Below are 17,743 nucleotides of genomic sequence, written 5' to 3' on the forward strand. Positions count from 1 at the left end.
TGGAGGGCCGGTATCCTGCATGTTTTCAAACCCTCTCTGTCAAACGCCCCCCGGTTACTACGGATCGTAGGCGTTAGGTGCTCATTTTCACTTCCCTGCCACGTTTATATGATCTGGTATCCCAGTTTTGGCGGTGAGAATACTTTTAAAGCAATGCGATAGAAGTGAAACGCCTTACATTTCCAATACAGTAATAATGCAATGTCACAAATGACTTTGAAATGACAGTAATAAGTAATAAATAATGCTTTGGAGCGTTGAAGTCACTTGCCCAAGACTGACGTCGACGCGAACGGAGCTGCATCGGGCTGATTGTGGTAGAGAAAATGTTTTACACGGGTGGGCACGCTCCATCATTTTGGATCACCTTCAGAAAACAAATCCAAAGCATTCAGTTGCGATTTCACAGTTTTGACATTTGTAAACAAAGATCATGTCATCTTCTGACGTTTCTATTTTCAGCCTGTGTTACATCATTGGCTGATAAAAATCCCTCAGAGAGAATTCACGCAGTAAACCAAGATTATCTCTCATAATTTGTGATTCTGACACATCAAAATGAACCATACAAACGACTGACATAGGGGATGCACCCCCCCCCCCCCCCCCCCCCAGTGTGCATTGTAATGAAATTTCCTGTCTATTGATTCAATGAACAAAAGAATAACTAAGCAAAAACTAAAGCACGTACAGGGAAAAGCAGGGACTCAAATAATCATTACTGGAGTTTGCAGCAGATATTTGGAGAAAACATGAACACGGGAACAAATCGCCTGAGCTTCGCTGAGCCGGGAAATATTCAAATCCCTCATGGATGCTTTTTATTGTTTACTGAGCCAAGACTGCTGTGAAAACATATTTGATACTGAGTTATTAGGAATGGATGGACAGAAAAATCCAGGTGGGTTTAGCTCGCGCTTGCAACACAGACGCAATTTTTGCGGCTTTCGGGGAAGGCATGACGAGGAATACAGGACCCCAGCAAAAATGATACTTATCATGTCAATGAATATTACACACTGGAAAGAAGGAGGTGATAGAAGATGAAGGAGGATGGCTGCCAAAAAGACGTATGCTTGTTTCACAATTGTGTTGACTTTGAATTGTTTTCGTTTGAGTACGAATTTAAATTGTGTTGAGTTTACCAATTGAAAGGTATTTTCAATTCAACTCGTTTGTGCGACAATGAAGGGGTCAGAAGGCTAGCAAAAAGATGCATGTGTGTTTTACTATTTATATATTTAGCGATTCCCAGGGCTGGTTTGGTGTAACTTGGACCGTGGGCGACGGAAATAGAATCGCCACGATGCCCCCGTCTATTGGCGACAGTATGAGTAATAGACTGTACTGAAAATAGATTTTCACAGCTCTTCGTCAGGAAGGACGGAGGAAAGGGGGGGGGGGGGGGAATCTAGACGAGTGAAGAGTTGCAAAAAGGTTGCTCCCACAACACCCCTTCCCTCCAGCTCGCGACGCGCGGATGACGTCAAAGGCACCTTTTATAAAGATCCCGGAGCTGACGGCCGGGCGCACTTGGACATGACTACATCGCACGCGGCGCGGGGAACATGGGCGAAAAGCATTGCGGGAGAAAGCAGTGAGGGCGAGTAACAGGTGAGCGCATCGGTCGCGTCCCGCGAAAAGCGATGCGCGCAGGGGGCTCGTCAAGTCCGCCAAAGCAGCCGGAGACAAGCTCTCATGCATGGACGCCAGGATGTTCTCGGGCCGGGCGGCTCTCAACTTGAGCGGCCTCAACCTGAGCGACGAACCGGCGGAGGTGCGGATGCAGATGGAGCTGGAGCTGGAGATGGAGATGGAGCTGGAGATGGAGATGGAGATGGAGGCGCGCCTGTCGTCCACCGGCTTCGCGGTGCTCTCCGTGGCGCTCGGCTTCATCATGACTTTCGGCTTCCTCAACAACCTGGTGGTGCTGCTGCTCTTCTGCAAGTTCAAGAAGCTGCGCACGCCCGTCAACATGCTGCTGCTCAACATCAGCGTTAGCGACATGCTGGTGTGCGTCTTCGGCACCACGCTCAGCTTCGCCTCCAGCATCCGCGGACGCTGGCTGCTCGGCTCGAGCGGCTGCAGCTGGTACGGCTTCATCAACTCCTGCTTCGGTAAGCTTCGTGTCGTGTCGCTTCAGAAGGCTCCTTCGCCCGCCCGCTCGCCCGCACGGCCACTTTCAAATCAGCCACAAACAATACCGAACCTTCACGGTGCTCTTAACGGACTTGTCCCGAGATCCAGTCCAGAACAAACAAACGAAGAAAAGATTGCTTGAAAAGGGTTTGAAAAGAGACTGCGGACGTCTGGGGGAGGCCCCGAAAATGACATTTTACAATATATACTGTATACATCCTGAGCTTTACAGCACAGCAATGCTTCCCAACCACCTTTTGCAAAACCCCGCTAGGAAACAGACCCCCTCCCCAACTCATCGAGCCATAGATAAATATAATTAGTATCTATAAAAATTGCGCGATTATACCAAAAACGAACATTTTTAACTTTAGCAAAACAAAAAACAGCAATATGGGTTATTGCTACGGTTAACTACTTTTTTTGTGTTTATACAGGTTACAGGTTAGTCTAAAACGGTTCAAAACAAGTGCATCAAAACTCCTGAAAAAAAAAAAGATGCCAGACCTTATTTTATTGCAATTACACTTCACATGGCTAAAACAAAGCCTTTTCCTTGTGTTCATCCCGCCCAGTTCGAAATGTATTTTGTAAAATGTTCATAACAGCCTGTTTGAAATTTTGAGATGCTATATATTGTTTTGCTGACATTCCCTTTAGTATTGCTCTATCTAGTGGATGCATAATGCAACCCCAACTTTAGTTTCTATTCATGCGCCTTATATAAGAAAATACTTTTACAAAAGGCCATTGGTTCAAGGTGCTCTTTATAATCAGGCGCAGCTTATAGTGTGAAAAATGCGCTAATCGAAGATGCCAACTTTCTACGGTCTTTTCTCTTTCTTTTTGGCATATTTTTCTTGACGTCATTTCTGAAGCGCGTGAGTTCCCGTAAAGTTGTCAGTTTTCCCCGCGTGCCATCCGTTCGTCTCACGGCCTCATTTAGGTTATCCAGATGAGTATAAAAACAACGCCTGCATCGTGAGCGCGGCTTCGAGTTGTCCTTTTGGGGCTCTCCATTCGGAAATGAGAAATTTGAACTCGCTACGCCCCAAATGCTTGTTGTTGAGAATTGAAGTCATTCGGCACGGTGCGAGAAAAGATGCACGATAAGTTCAAATTAAGGACAAAACCGGATGCGGTTTCATTCGTGGACGCAAAAAGACTTTATTCGCCGGGGTTGACATTGAATTTCCATTATAGCTTCAAACCCAGAAACACTTAGTCGAAAATATGGACGCTTAATGGTTACGTGGAACTCGGGCTGCCACTAATGATTATTTATTTTAACCAATTCATCCGTCAGTCATTTTTTTGACTAATTAATGATTCTGGAAAAAAAAATGGTTTTCCCGTAACTCCCCAAATATAAGACGTACCTGTGCCTTAATTTTAGGCTCAAATTCTGGTATTATCTTACAGAAACCGTAACGACGATGCGGCCCAAGAAAAAAATGAGTATGACCGAATACTGTATAGTATTTACCACAAGCATCGTTTTGCCACAAGAGAGAATTCCTGAATAGTCTGCGCAGCATCAATAGCTGCCGTTGGGTCATGAAAGATAGATGAAGGCTATTCGCCTTGGCGATGTGTTAAGATAAAATTCAAATTGCTGGAAGGTCGTGTGGAATCCTTCAATACCTTTGAGGCCGTGAAGCAAATAATACAGAATTCCTATTTACAATCTGGTTGCTCGGCGAGCTATTTGGAACGCGCGTTCTTTGCACCCCCTTCCTACTACGGAACAATACAACCGTGGGGCTAATCGCTTTATTGGGTCGCGTGAGGGCCGGATCCAGCGCTTGGCAGGAAATATGCATCCCGTATTTTGCAGGCTTTTCACACGCTTTGAAACCTGTGGCTCAAACCACGAGTGGCTAAATGATGGATTTTTATGGGCGCCACGCAATCAACGTTTTTGTCAGCTTCAGACAACCTCGAACATTGAATAAGCAGCAAAGCAAAGGAAGACAACATACTTTTTCCTCCCGAGGAGAGCGGACGGGAACCTGCGCCCTCTCGGGTCTCCTTCCGGTCCGGTCTCAGTTTCTGCCCACCCCTCTTTTTTTTCTTTAGGGTTGTTGTCACAGGGTTGTGTAGTTACAAAACCATTTGCTGCAAGACATAAAGGCTAACATAAAGGTTAGCAAGACATTATGGCAGCAAGGCAACAACCCGATCCTGACAGCGGGAGTCCATATACTATCGGCCCATGCAATCATCGCTATCTTCTTTCCCGGGAACATGGCGACAGACCCCGTACTGTGCCGTCCTGTGATTGGAATTAGACATGACTATATGATTACAGCGAGGATAATTCCACCCCGTCTAATATGGGGGTTCCAAAGGGGGGGACGACGACTTGTACATGGAGCAATACGTTAAAAAAAAAAAAACATTTTAAAAATCATTTGAGATGATATGGCTTCTTTGCATTCGAATGCATGTTATTCAAACACAGCTAAGTGGGGTTTGTTTTGAGTTACAATATGGAGTTGGAGCTGAAAGTTGAAGTACTCAAACAACTACTATCAATCTTTTGAGTACCGCTACTTCTAAGCAGGCGGCGAAACGTCCAAAGAATGAAAAAACACAGAATCAGAAAATTCTTCTCAACTTTTGACTGCTACCGTATATTTGATGAGGAGATTTTGCCAATGGCCGTGAAATGGCTTTCGTGTGACAATCCATCTTCAGAGGTAAGAAGATGGCGCATCCCGCCCTCTCAAGGAAAAACGTATAGAAACACCAACGTCATTTTCGGACGCTGAGATCCTTTTGTCCAGTCGACCAGCGTTTTCAGTCTGTTTGCGCTAAACGCAATTCAAGTAGCACAAAAAGAGCTCAAGTCTAAACTTGCGCCGGCGACTTTTTTTTTCCTTTGAAAAGAAATTGAGCGGTCGGCGCAAAACAGCAGGGGCGACACTAAGACGTCGAATAGGATTCATCAGGTCACAGATCATCATCTCAGCGGGGATTTCTCCACAGGAGCGGGGCAGTAGGATGCGGAGCCAGAAATCGCAATGAAGCGGACGAGTGGACATCGCTTAGATTTTGCTTGTTTGCTTTCTGCCACAAGCCACAATTGAAGTTCCATTTAGCGGGGCTCCGCGGGGATTATTGTTCCAATAGTGGTATGTCGGTTATCCCATATTTGTTTTTGCAACGCGCATACTGATAGGCATGGACGTTTTGTTGTTTGTAAAGAAGGTAGAGGAGACGCCACGTCTCCAGCAGCTGGAGAAAGACAGCGGGCGCCGCGACCCCTCCAAAAGCAGAACAGGCTCGCTATTGATGTCCCGGGGAAAGAAGATAGCAGTATGGACTCGTACCTACATCCCCCACGATCACAAACTGATCCTTGACGTCGTTGCCGTATGTCTCCCCCAACCCTCAAGGCAGTGCTTCTCAGTTATATTTTGCCAAGCCCCGGAGGCCAGGACTAATGATCTGTAAAAATGGCATCCTTTTGAACATGAACTAAAGAAAAAAAGCAATCTAAATCAGGTTTCAACACAAGCGTTCATTATGTTTTACGGCGTTTATACGGGTTCAAGCGCTTTCTCCGTGATTACGAGAACGGAAGACTAAAAGGAGGATTGTCTCAGTGGGCCTTGCCTCCGCTTCTCCCGTATCTGCCGCAGACGATGCGCTCCCGCTGTTTTGTTTGGCTCGCCCCCACCCCGCGGCGCCACATGAGCGTCCACCCCGACGAGCGATCGGGGGGCCCCTTCTGGCTTCGCGGAAACGAGCGATTTGGGATTACGCCTTCACAAAGCCCACGCGGGTTCAACGGCGCTTTTGGTTCGCTCCTTTCTTACCGATCGATTTGTCTCGAAAGGATGCCGGAGCGCCTGCGATGGGACGACAGTCCATTCCTCGGTGTCGCGCTGCATGTAAAGCCCGCCGATGAGTCCAAAGGAAGGAAGGAGGAAAACATCAGACGGGAGCAACGCTCGTCCGTTGGTTTTCAAGAGCTATCGTAACCCTAACCCTCACTGCTTTGTCCCGTAAAGGACTTCGAATGCGGTCCCGCATTGACAAAAATATCTCATCCTGTATATCCTTCCACGCGTCCGTCTTCTACCGCTTTATCGAGTGACCGCGGCAGCAGTTTTAGCGGGGAGGCCCACCCTTGCCTTTTCCACGCAATTGTTGGCCCACTCCCCCCAATAAAAAATAGAAAAGCCCCCGGATTCCAGGCCGCATGAAAAGAAGCCGACGACGACGGCTAATCCGTCTGAGTTTGATGACAGGCGTGGTAATTGCTTAGTCCATCGGGCCGCAGGTGCGCTGTGTTTACCGGCCTTGCCGACTCCGTCTGTTCTTTTCTACGCCGTCTGATTAAGACGCTCTCCGAACGCCAGCTCGTTAAAACTTCGCATCGCCGTTTCGTTTGTCGTGTTGCCAAGGGTCTTCTACATTGTGTTGGAGTCTGAAATCGGGGGACTTTCGGCATGCGATTCGTCGGAAAGCAGCTTTGTTTCGGAATTGATTTTGTTCATCCTCTAACGGTCATATAGATCGGCGCTTTCCGTGCGTATGTCCAAAAATGACAATATTCCCATGATATTACCGTTTTGTAACGAAGGCGGCGCCCGTGTGTCCCCGCGGGCAGGTATCGTGTCCCTGATTTCCCTGGTGATCCTCTCCTACGACCGCTACAGCACTCTGACCGTGTACAACAAGCGCGGCCCCGACTACCGCAAGCCCCTGTTGGCCGTCGGGGGCTCCTGGCTCTACTCTTTGTTCTGGACGGTGCCGCCGCTCCTGGGCTGGAGCAGCTACGGCGTGGAGGGAGCCGGAACCAGCTGCTCCGTGTCCTGGACGGTGCGGACGGCCCAGTCGCACGCCTACATCATCTGCCTCTTCATCTTCTGCCTGGGCTTGCCCGTGCTGGTCATGATCTACTGCTACGGCAGGCTGCTCTGGGCAGTCAAACAGGTACGGAATCTGGCCGGGGCGCACGGAAGCCGGGCCCGGCCCGTAATGGCCGCCGTAGCGAGCGGCGCGACGCTCCGCCCGCCTTATTTGCTGAATATTGCGTTTTGGAAATCAAACCAAACCCCCCCGCGGTCAGGCCAGGGACCGCCGAGGGGCCGAGACTTTGAGAACCCCCGCCGGAAGCTCTAACTGACAAATTTGAAGGATTTTTTTGATTGGACGCCATTCGGGGAATATTGCTCTGTCATCAGCCGACTTTTGACACGCAGATGCGTTCACAGCCGTCATTACCGTAAAGTGACAAATTCAAAAACAGGTGGCTGGTGTTAGCTGAGGTTGCAACGGCATTATTTCCAATATAAGAAGCGAGCGGACTGAACCCACGTCCGTCCTCGTTCACATATTAGGAATACGGAAGGGAGCGTGTCAAATGCGCCATGTCTCCAGCTGCTTCAGTTAAGAGTGCGCCGGTTAGACAACGCGGAAATGTATTCCATTTGACTCGTTTATTCATTGTAGTCTTTTGACATATATGCACAGTCATAAACTTGCTGTTGCGCAACTTCAGGTATTTATGGCAAAATGAAATCGAGCCAAAACGACTGCTTGCTGCGCATTCAACGTTACGCTGGCGAAGCCTTCGCCGACCGCTCACAATGGGGGAAATCTGAAACGCGCTAAACGGCGCGACAAATATATGTGAACGCGAGAAAATATGAAGAGTTTAGGAAGATGAGATGAATTCTGTTTGGCTGTAGTTTCGACAAAGTGTTGGCGCTACGCCCTAACATAAAATATCAGAATTTGACCCCAAAATTAAGGCTGCATCTTATACTATCTTATACATTTGGGGAAATACGGTCCAGTAAATAACTTAGGGGTATGAACACAAGAAAATATGAAGACTTCAGCAAGGTGAGATTGATTGTGTTTTGCTCTTGTTTTGACATCGTCAAAGGGTTTGTGTGTCTTAGCGTCGCTAACGTAGAAAATGGCAGAATTTGACTCCACCGTGAAGGCTGCGTCCTTTACGCAGGCGCCTCTTATATTTGGGGATTACGGTAATTCCTTTCAAATAACTGATTGCTACCTTCGGTGATTTTTCATTGAAATTTTGTCCGACACGCTGCAAAACAAAAAAAGAAAACAAAAAAGATACATTAGTCTATACCGGGCGCGCTTCAACGGCATCCCTATGTTCAATGGGCAAAGAGCGAAGGCCTCGCTGCAAATAAATGTGACTCCTAGTGCGCTGGAGCTTCATTTTCCAAATGTCACCTGCAGAACCAGAGAGCGGCTGACAAATGAGATGATGCGATAGTGTGATGCCACAGTAATATTCAGCGCTGCCTACTTTGATTGACACTCCATAAATCAGGCGGCTGGCCATTGTTGGAACGCTCATCGTTTGTATTCCGAACATGCGGCGTAACAAAATGAACGCAAAGAACATTTGGTTTTTTCCCCCTGCAAATAAAAAGTCAGCGCAAGGTGATATGAGAAAGCTCGCGAAATTTTGCTCGGATTGAGTTTATGGCCCATCTGAAGTCAGGTGAAACTTTCAAATAAATCAAAGGTGAACAAACCCTAACTAGTACTAGCGTTGAGTTCCCACATACGTCGCGTTATTGCATACTCCGCACAAAATAGTGTCAGTTACTTACGGACGCCGCTTCCCCAATATTCCTTCGGTAAACTTGAGTGTGGAGCAGCCTGTTTGCCGCTCTTCTTCTTCTTCCTTCTCCCCATCTTTGTTTCTTCTTCTTGACAAGCACAGCGGTCACACCTTGCACACGACTTCCCTCTACTGGTAAGAATCGGAAGACCTAAAATCAAGCTACTATAGGGCAGAGGTCCCCATCCGCCGGCCCGCGGCCCGGCGGCGTTCCGTGGCGCAACGGGGCCTTACCTGAATAAATAATCATGCTGTTTGGCTTGGCGCCGCCTCTGGTCGCTGTTGATATTACATTTTGTAGTGAGGAAAGATGGTCCGCTGTCAGTGAAATGGAGCCCACCGGCGTCTGTACGTAGTGCTTTCTTTGTAAGAATGTTGTCACTGATGATGACACGCGCCGAATGACTTTGTTCGTTGATCCAACAACTTGCGACTGCGGATAACATGCTAGCTAATGTTAGCATGTCATATCGTGCTGCAGTGGATTCGTGTAGCTTTTTTTGCTTTGTGTGAGCATATGCAAAGACAAATGACAACAGGCTTGGATCCAAGAAGTAAATGTTGCAGGAAGGCTTTCATTTTGTGGCAGGGAAGCGTTTTATTTCATGCACCGCATAAGATGATATTTGCAGAACCTGCAGCATTGAATAGCTGTGATCCAAATGAAGTCTGCGGCGTAGTTTAACACTGAATTTTTGGATAGGATTGATGGTTGTATAGGTGTGACATTGTAGCGGCGGATCAAGCGGAGTAAATCCCGACTCATGTCCCGTGTAGCAAAGGCACGGCCCGCCGCTACTCGGCGCGGTTTTCCGATGTCACCCGCATCCAATCGATTTCATCCTATCACTGGAATGAGTCTCTCGTGCGCATAAGCTGCTTTGAATTCAAGAAGTAGCAATTAGCCTTCACTACTGAGTGGGCCACATTAGCTGAATGGCTTTGTGGTGTTTTGTTAACGGCAGTCCTAAAGGCAATGAGTCGCTGAGTATGTTTTTGCATCCTGTCTGGCTTGTCCTTTTATACCAAGATGACTCATAAGTGGTTTTCTCAAGAAAGCTCCAGGTATAAAAAGACGCCGATTCCCAGAGGTGGCCACTTGGTCGGGACTGACGGACAGCGGCCAACGGGCGCCCCTTTTACCGAGGGCTGATGTGAATGCTAAAAACAAACCAAAAAAATGTCAATTAAGCCTAATTAAACTACTAAGAAGTTGGGAGGGGGCGGAGTTTCCAACTGCCCGGCGATTGCAATTTTCAGCGTGAACAAAATGGCGGACTGGCCGTGACGTAAGGGGGGCGGGGGCCCCGACGCATGTCGAACCAGCAAAAAATGTGACTTGCTCATGACGCAAAGGTCCCTGTGCTCAAATTTTCAAGGTCCCTCCCACAAGAAGCTTGATAAGAGATTTCAAGTCTGTCAATTTGCCACCAAATCAAACAAATAAATACAACTTTTACTTGGCAGCTCCATAGCTGTAACTTTTATTTATTTATTTTTTTTGTATTTCCTATTTCTTTCCGTTACTGCGCGTACTCCGTTCACCCGTTGTCCAGGAAATTGAAAATTGAAAACTAAAATACACCAAATAAAGAAATAAATACATGGCCAAAGAACTGGCCGAATAGGTCCACTGTTTTGAAACATCCCCCCCAAGCTAGCGTCCCAACTATCAAAATCCCGTCATCGGACACGACGATTGGCGAGAGCATGCTTGAACGACGTCGCCTGAATGGCGGTCCGCTCCCTTCTCGACTGAGCCGGCATTACGGGGGATTTATTCACATGAGTGCCCATCTGGCGGCTGAAGGCAATTCTCAGATGTATTTGAATAGTGGAAGCACTAAATCTAGGCTACTTTACATATTTGTCTTTGTAGAAACCATGCAGAGCAACGACGCCTCTGCAATGAAGTGCCCTCCAGTGAAGGACCCCGCTGTTCGCTTTACTCCTAATCTTCACATCTACAGTATATGAGTGTTGCTTGCCTTATTCAAAGCGCTTCATAGCTGATGATTGTCTTGTTAATGGGAAAGAACTTGAAGACAGGGGTCCCCAACCTTTTTATCCGCACAGACAGGTCACTTGCCAACGACTGCTGGAAAGGCCAAATAAAAACGTACGAATTAAAGGTCCTGAAAAGGTGTCCGGACATATCGAAAACCCCACGTCTCATCACGCAATCCTTTCGACGGGCAACGCGCAAACGGGGCGCGATAGAAACGTTGGCGTCGACACCCCGGAACCACCGGATGGCGGTAACGCTCAACTTCCGCCGTTTGCGAGCCTTTCAATGACTCGGATGATGGGCTTAGCCTGGACTCCCGTGGTGCAAAAGTCATGCCGCTCTAATTACGACATGATAAATATTCCGATTTCGACGTCGTCATTCTCTAAATGTACAGCGCAGTTTGCTACGGCGGCGTTTTTACAACGTTTGTACGTAAAGGGGGTTGGCATTACTTTGAATGGATCTTTGGCGATTGTCGCACGCTATCTTTCTTTCCCGAGCCGCAGGTGGGTAAGATCCGCAAGACGGCCGCCCGACGGCGAGAGTACCACATCCTGTTCATGGTCCTGACCACGGCGGCGTGCTACCTGCTGTGCTGGATGCCGTACGGCGTGGTGGCCATGATGGCCACCTTCGGTCCGCCCGACATCATCAGCCCCGTGGCCAGCGTGGTGCCGTCCCTGCTGGCCAAGAGCAGCACCGTCATCAACCCGCTCATCTACATCCTCATGAACAAGCAGGTCGGTGCTCAGCTCATTTACACATGAAGAATGTTTATTTACGTCGGTAGAAAAAGAAGAGTTTCACTGCCACCAATTCAAATCTTGATTCGAGTGCAGTAAGGAGGAGGTGCGCAAAGCCGTCCGCGACGAGGCCCCGCAAGGCTGTTTGGAGTCAAGCCGGCCGGCCTCGCTTCATTTCCTCTTCGCCGGCAAAAAGGTTCGGGGGCGCGGTCCCTCCGATTTCACGTCGAAATAGTCAACCGCTTGAGATGAGATTAGGAAGAAAAAAACAAAAACATGGAAATTGACTCAAGCGAATGAGGTTACAATGAAATCACGGAATGGAGCGCTACAAGGGACTTAGTCGGAGCTAGCCTGCAGCCAGACTACATCGGGCTCCGCGCAAGCATGCCGCTGAAAATAAAATTCATTGAATACAATAATTGGTTGTTGAGGAGACCAAAGGCGCTTCTTTTCGAGGCGCTGCGCGCGTTTGATTGGCCGGCTGCGATGGGCGGACGTGTCGCGTTTGATTCGAAATTGGCCGTCGGCTGTACCGGGAAGTCCTATTTGGACGATGGGATTTGAATGATGGGAGCTGCGAAATAAAACATCGCAATCTCCTTCGCTCCAGAGAAATGTCCTCCTCTGCTGCAAAGGTTTTCCGACATGTTTTGGGGGAGTATTGAATGTTTATCAGAGCAAGTTTAGGGTTTCATTTGTGCTTTTTTTCCATGATGCGTTTCACTGGACATCATGAACATATTGCAGTTGCGCGCAGCCCGAACTAAGGATGGCCGTGCAAGCCTCTGTCCCATGACCTTCTTAGAACTGGAGGTGGAATAGGCTGGTCTTGCACATCATCAACAATTTTTGACGGATTTATAACCACCATTTTTTTTTTTTTTTTAAATAAAAACTGCCAGCCAATTTCAGGTATTCTGACTGGCCATATTATTATTACCATCCCAGTTTAATGATCAAATCAGAGCTGCCCATTCCCATTAAAAAAAAAAAAAAAGGCCATTCCACGTCGATGGCACCCCTCGGTTGGCCTGATGTCCTTTCACGTCGACGGCACTCGAAGTGTTTATCCAGTCGGCGGTTAATATGCCCGTCTCTAACCCGAATCGCCTATATCCAAACATTGAGATGCCATTTTTTTGTTTCAATGTCTTGCAGCTCCATCTTGTTTCAAGTATCCATCAAGTTAGTTGTTGTATACAGTCTCGCCTTTATATTGCAATACACGGTACCACAGCACAAGATTTGAAGCGCACAGCCCAGCCCTACTGTAAACCGGTCCAAAAAACGGCCGGCAAATATGCAAATATTTTTCAGACACTTTTTTTTTTTCTCATATAGTGGCCTGGGGATTTGGTGCAAATATTCAAATATACTATTCTATCTGGATTTTCAAGAATATTTGACAAATAAATAAATAGATGATACTTCAAATGTTATATATGACAAGAGATGGCAACACATAAGGACACAGGTGTAGAAGTCCAGTCCTGGAGGGTCGGTATCCTGCATATTTTTAAACACACCTGATTCAATAAGCTAATCATTTGAGTCAGGTGCGTGGGGGGGCAGGATACCGGCTCTCCAGGACGGGAGTTCCAGACCTATGCATAAAGAAGTGAAAAAAAGAGGCAGGTTGCTGAAAATAAATCACCAATTTAGAATATCGGAAGTGCAATTTTTAACTGTAGTTGAACTTGTCAGGATAGACATTTTGTCAGATGTGCGTCAGTCCAACACGCCCCTTTTTGCTGACTGAAATGTATGTCAACTGACTTGCATGTTTGTCTGAGGTATTGCTGCATCTTGGGCGTACAAACTGCAATCGCTCTACATCTAACGTGACATGCGTCACTTTACTGCGCCACCTAGTAGTGGAGAAATACGTTCAGTAAACTGGCTTGGCTCATTTCAATACTTGTCATTCACAACTATAACACAGCTGACTTAACTGGGGATTTCTTTGTGTGCGCTCCCTTTCTGAGTCCTGCTTTCATCAACCAAAATGCATGCTGCACACTCTCGCCGACCATAAGTTAAAAGTCACGTTTAGAATGAAGTGTTTTTTTGTGCAATTTTGCTTTTTGAAGACGTTTTACATCAAAAATTTGCTTGCCGACATGTTGGCGGAGACGGCGTAAGGTGGCGCCGCTTACAGTTTTCGGCGTTAAAAATATGGGTTGGTGTTAAGGGGGGTGCGGGGCACTGACCAATATCGAACCAGCAAAAAAATGTAAGTTGCCCACCTCTGGTCGTTACAGTTACGAGGCCACTATTTGAGGAAATGCAGTATTTCATAGATTTTGCGGCGAGAACCCCCAAACTCATCTGTTCATTACAAAATATACAAAACTCACACGATATCACTTCTTATACCGAAAACAACATTGGCTCGCGGGCACGCGTCTAAAAAAAATCTACGCAACGGGCAAGAAAAATACTCTCGGCTGGAGAGCTACCAGGTATAAAAACATAAGTCCAATCTCCTCAGGCAGAGAGCGAGCAAAGCCGCTGGTGTTAGCGGCTCGCATTCCTCGCTGATGATGGCGAGTCCCCGCTAATATTTGGGCCGGCGGCGGAAATAAAGGGGCTTGCCGCGGCTCTGCGACGACGGAACACAACCTCGCTGAGAGGCGAAAGCACGCGGCCGTTAAAGGTTACGTTCAATTATGAGAGACGGCCCGACGGGTGTCCCAGTTACTGTGGTCGGGGTGTTAAGCTACCCAAGGCGACGCGTGGACAGACTTCATTGGACTGCCCTTTTTACTCACCTACCTCTCTGTCCGACCCAATAATCATCTTACGCCTCATGTCCGGCTTAATAGCTTACCAACACACTAATCTCCAGCAACTTAGTACATCCTCGCGCTAATACCAGGTGCGTGAGATGTTTGTTCCAAGACCCCAAAGTAGTATTTCAAATCCATACAACAACCCGGACTCCGACACACCCCGTGCGGGTGTATGTGCTTTTTTGTCACCATGAGTTCAACGCATACAGCGCCACGGTATATAACATGCTGAAGAAAAGAAGTAACATTAGCTAGCATGGTATTCACAGCCACAAGTTGTCGGATCGACAAACAAACAAATTCGGGCCGCGTTATCGTAAACGACGACATTCTTCGAAAGAAAGTACAACTTACAAACACCCGTGGGCCGCATTTCACAGCAACAGAACATGTGAGTGCTCTCGAGTGAAGCCACGCAGTGCTTCCTCGCGGCAAAATGTCATATCAACAGCAGCCGAAAAAACAACCATCGAGCCAAAGAAAGAACAAATGATTGAACGGTTAAAGGAAACGCTAAATCGCTTCTCAAACGTTGTTCGTTTGGGCGCGGCAGCAGTGACCGACGCGGCGCACGTCGTCGGCGACAATTGCCGGTTCCCTTGGACGAACTGGGTCCGACTGTCCCGTTTCGCCGAGCCCACACTTTCATAGGCTACGTACTCTGCCGCGCTACTTTTCCAACCTGCCTCAAGCAACTTGCCCAACTACTAGGGATGAGGCCAGATCTCGTCTCACGAGGTTAAAACGCCACGTTAAGACGTCCCGATCTTTTTAGGCCGCAAGCGCGAAACCTAGCAGAATGCGCGGCACCACAATAAAAAACAACTCCCGAACTTGCCATACCAAATCACGTATGAACACGCAGGCCTTGGAACACTTTTATTTCGAAGTTCTTCAGGAAAAGAATGTCACAAGCCACGATGACGGTGACGACCTTTTCTACCGCGCAACTATTCCTCCCTACCGGAGTGATCCGCGACTCCTAGCTCCCGTTGTGAACAAACGACAAAGTTCTTCTGAAATCTCGTTCGATCACCACTTTAAACGACTTGCCGAATTTCTGCGAGTGCAAGTCCACTTTTTTTCCCTCATTTTCAAGCCTTATATGATTGACTTTTAATGACATAACTCAAAACGGACCACTTTTTTCCACATACCTGTGTTTGGATGAGGGTCAGGGTTAAGTTAGGGTTAAGTCATATCACGTCACTTACGAGGCTTAAAATGATTAGATAAACCTCTAGTTTGATACGGTATGCATCTGTTTTAGAGTGTTTGCACAGAACATCGCAAAAATGAACTTTCGTCAAGCGTCTGCGTGGATCATTTTTCCCGCGGACCGCTTCTTTCCTGGGACTACGAGCGGGCCACAAACAGACCTACCGAGGAAGACAAACAGCATCGGGTCACACGCCAACGGCGTGTTGCGAAGGCCACCTTCAAAATACATCCACAAAATACTGTCATGGCCATAGTAAGCGTTTCTTTTGAAGTTGGCCTTTGAAGCTGCGTTAGCGACGGTTCCAAGTCCATTTTCGGCAAATCCGTTTTATTGTCATCGCATGACACATCAACAGAGCCCCGTTAAAAAAAAAAAAAAAAAAAACAGACCGCTAATCAATGACGCCGTCATCGAACGATACGGCACAAGTCTCTGGCATTAGCGCTAGCCGCTAACTAGGTAGGTGGTGCGTTCAAATGTTGTCTACGTTTCAATCGCAGACGGAAAAAAAGGCTGTCAATGCATTAAATGTTCCCATTGTTTCCTACATGATATAAAAGCTTATCACATATCAAAGAGGGTGAAATTACTTTGCTATTTTAGTAAAAGGTCCAATACCTAAACAAAGGACTCTCCCGTTCTAGTGGTTGCTAAGTCAATAAACCCAAAATAAAGAATAAACCTGCTTTAGTCGGGTCCAACTATGACAACATTTATCGCAAAAGATTCACGAATAACCAACATTAAAACGAGTCCTCTTTAAATAACATTCGGAGCCATCGAGTGCCGTTTGATTTGAGGTCCTCATTTCCGGTTTGGGCCATTTCGGTGCACCCCCGGTCAGAAATCAATCGCTTACCTAAATACATACGCACCGTTCACTTTTCTGCACTGCCTTTGACACCTAAACAAGTGAGCTACGGGCCTACCCGCGGGTACGGGATGTTTTGTAGGCGTAAGCGGGATTTCCGACACTCTTCCACCAACGGTAAAATCAAATGGTCAAATGGGGCAAAGGGCGCATTGAGAGGCACCGAAAAGCTCCTTTCCATACAGTACTTGCCAAAGCCAAAGAAACCTCATTCCCAGACGGCTCGAGAGGAATACAAAACCGCTTAAGACCACGACCGTAAGAGTCTTTGAGCGGACCACCGCGCGACTATTAAAAAAAGACGGCATGTGACGGCGGTTGAAATTCCCTAGAAACTCTGGAAAATCGGCGGCTACGCTAAGTCAGCTCCGCAGCTAACATGGCTCAGCTAAAGCAGAAGGATATGTCGGGGGGCTTTTTTTCCCCGCCCCCTCCGGCAGGCAGCCCGCGCTCCCAAAGAACTCCTTGATGAAAACAAGAAAGGGTTGATCCCCGCCGCGCCGGAGGGCCGCGGCTGGATTTTTCTCACGGATCTCACGGCAAACCGGCGAGGTCTCCCGCGGCTCCATCGCACCGCCCCCTAAGCGGCCGAGGAAAGGTCCGGCTGGCGCGACCTCGGGCTCAGACGTCGCAGTCGAGGGTGCGAAAGCCGGGGAGCGTGAGGCGCCCCTTTCTGCGCAGGTCGGCCTCCGTGCCCGTGTTGATCCGCTGGATCAGGCTCTTCTCGTACAAGAGGGGGTGGTAGGCGCCCAGGGTGCAGGCCATATCGAAGTAGCGCTCGTAGTAATGGCAAAGTTCGCTCTTCCTCATGGAGGGGATGTACTCGTACACGTGCACCTGCTCGCACAGCGCCATCATCAGGAGGATCCCTGCGGGGGGGGGGGGATAAAAATCAGGCTCCGAGCGTAACGCCGCGCGAGATGAAGATCTTGCCAAGGGAGTTGCGGACAGGCCAACGCTACGGAAATACCAGTCGCAAAAATACGGCCCTCCCCCGTAGCGTTCAGAGCTTTTCCTTGGAGACGCGCGTACAGGATACGACGAGAGTGCCGGGGTCGCTAACGTTCGCGTGAAGTCCCCGAGGACGGGGGTGCCCCACCCTTTTCGGATAGAGGTCGCAGAAAAAAAAAACGGTGCGATTAACCCTAACCCTAACCCTTTGTGCGATTATAGTTAATGCCACGATATTTGTGCCCATGAACACAAAAGGTTGAGGCCACAGTATGTACCGTAGCTAATTGTGAAACTAGAACAAAGGGAACCCGGTGGGTGACAATGGATGGCTCGGGGACAAAAATTCACGCGACGTTTTCTTCATTGGTTATCGATTGGCGGGCAAG

General features: G+C 48.0%; 2 protein-coding genes across 3 annotated transcripts in view; one reads left to right on the forward strand and one right to left on the reverse strand.

Moving 5' to 3' along the window:
- Positions 1-17,743, forward strand: part of tmtops2b (teleost multiple tissue opsin 2b) — a 20,646-nt gene continuing 2,903 nt past the window's right edge. The window contains exons 1-4 of one of the 2 annotated variants that reach the window (XM_088414841.1): positions 1-317; positions 1,467-2,117; positions 6,761-7,086; positions 11,279-11,512. In XM_088414841.1, the coding sequence (XP_088270967.1) occupies positions 1,703-2,117; positions 6,761-7,086; positions 11,279-11,512 (975 nt within the window). In that variant the 5' untranslated portion in view covers positions 1-317; positions 1,467-1,702. Of the gene's footprint in view, positions 318-1,047; positions 2,118-6,760; positions 7,087-11,278; positions 11,513-17,743 lie in introns of those variants that run through there. The other variant, XM_088414843.1, reaches the window with a different exon arrangement.
- st6gal2a (ST6 beta-galactosamide alpha-2,6-sialyltranferase 2a) overlaps positions 11,529-17,743 on the reverse strand; it is a 25,370-nt gene continuing 19,155 nt past the window's right edge. Inside the window, exon 6 of the mRNA XM_088414838.1 lies at positions 11,529-17,272. Within this exon, the coding sequence (XP_088270964.1) occupies positions 17,025-17,272 (248 nt within the window). The 3' untranslated portion in view covers positions 11,529-17,024. The remainder of the gene's footprint in view (positions 17,273-17,743) is intronic.

The sequence above is a fragment of the Hippichthys cyanospilos genome, chromosome 5, assembly GCF_059441005.1.
Source record: "Hippichthys cyanospilos isolate Australia breed blue-spotted pipefish chromosome 5, RoL_Hcya_1.0, whole genome shotgun sequence".
NCBI lineage: Eukaryota > Metazoa > Chordata > Actinopteri > Syngnathiformes > Syngnathidae > Hippichthys > Hippichthys cyanospilos.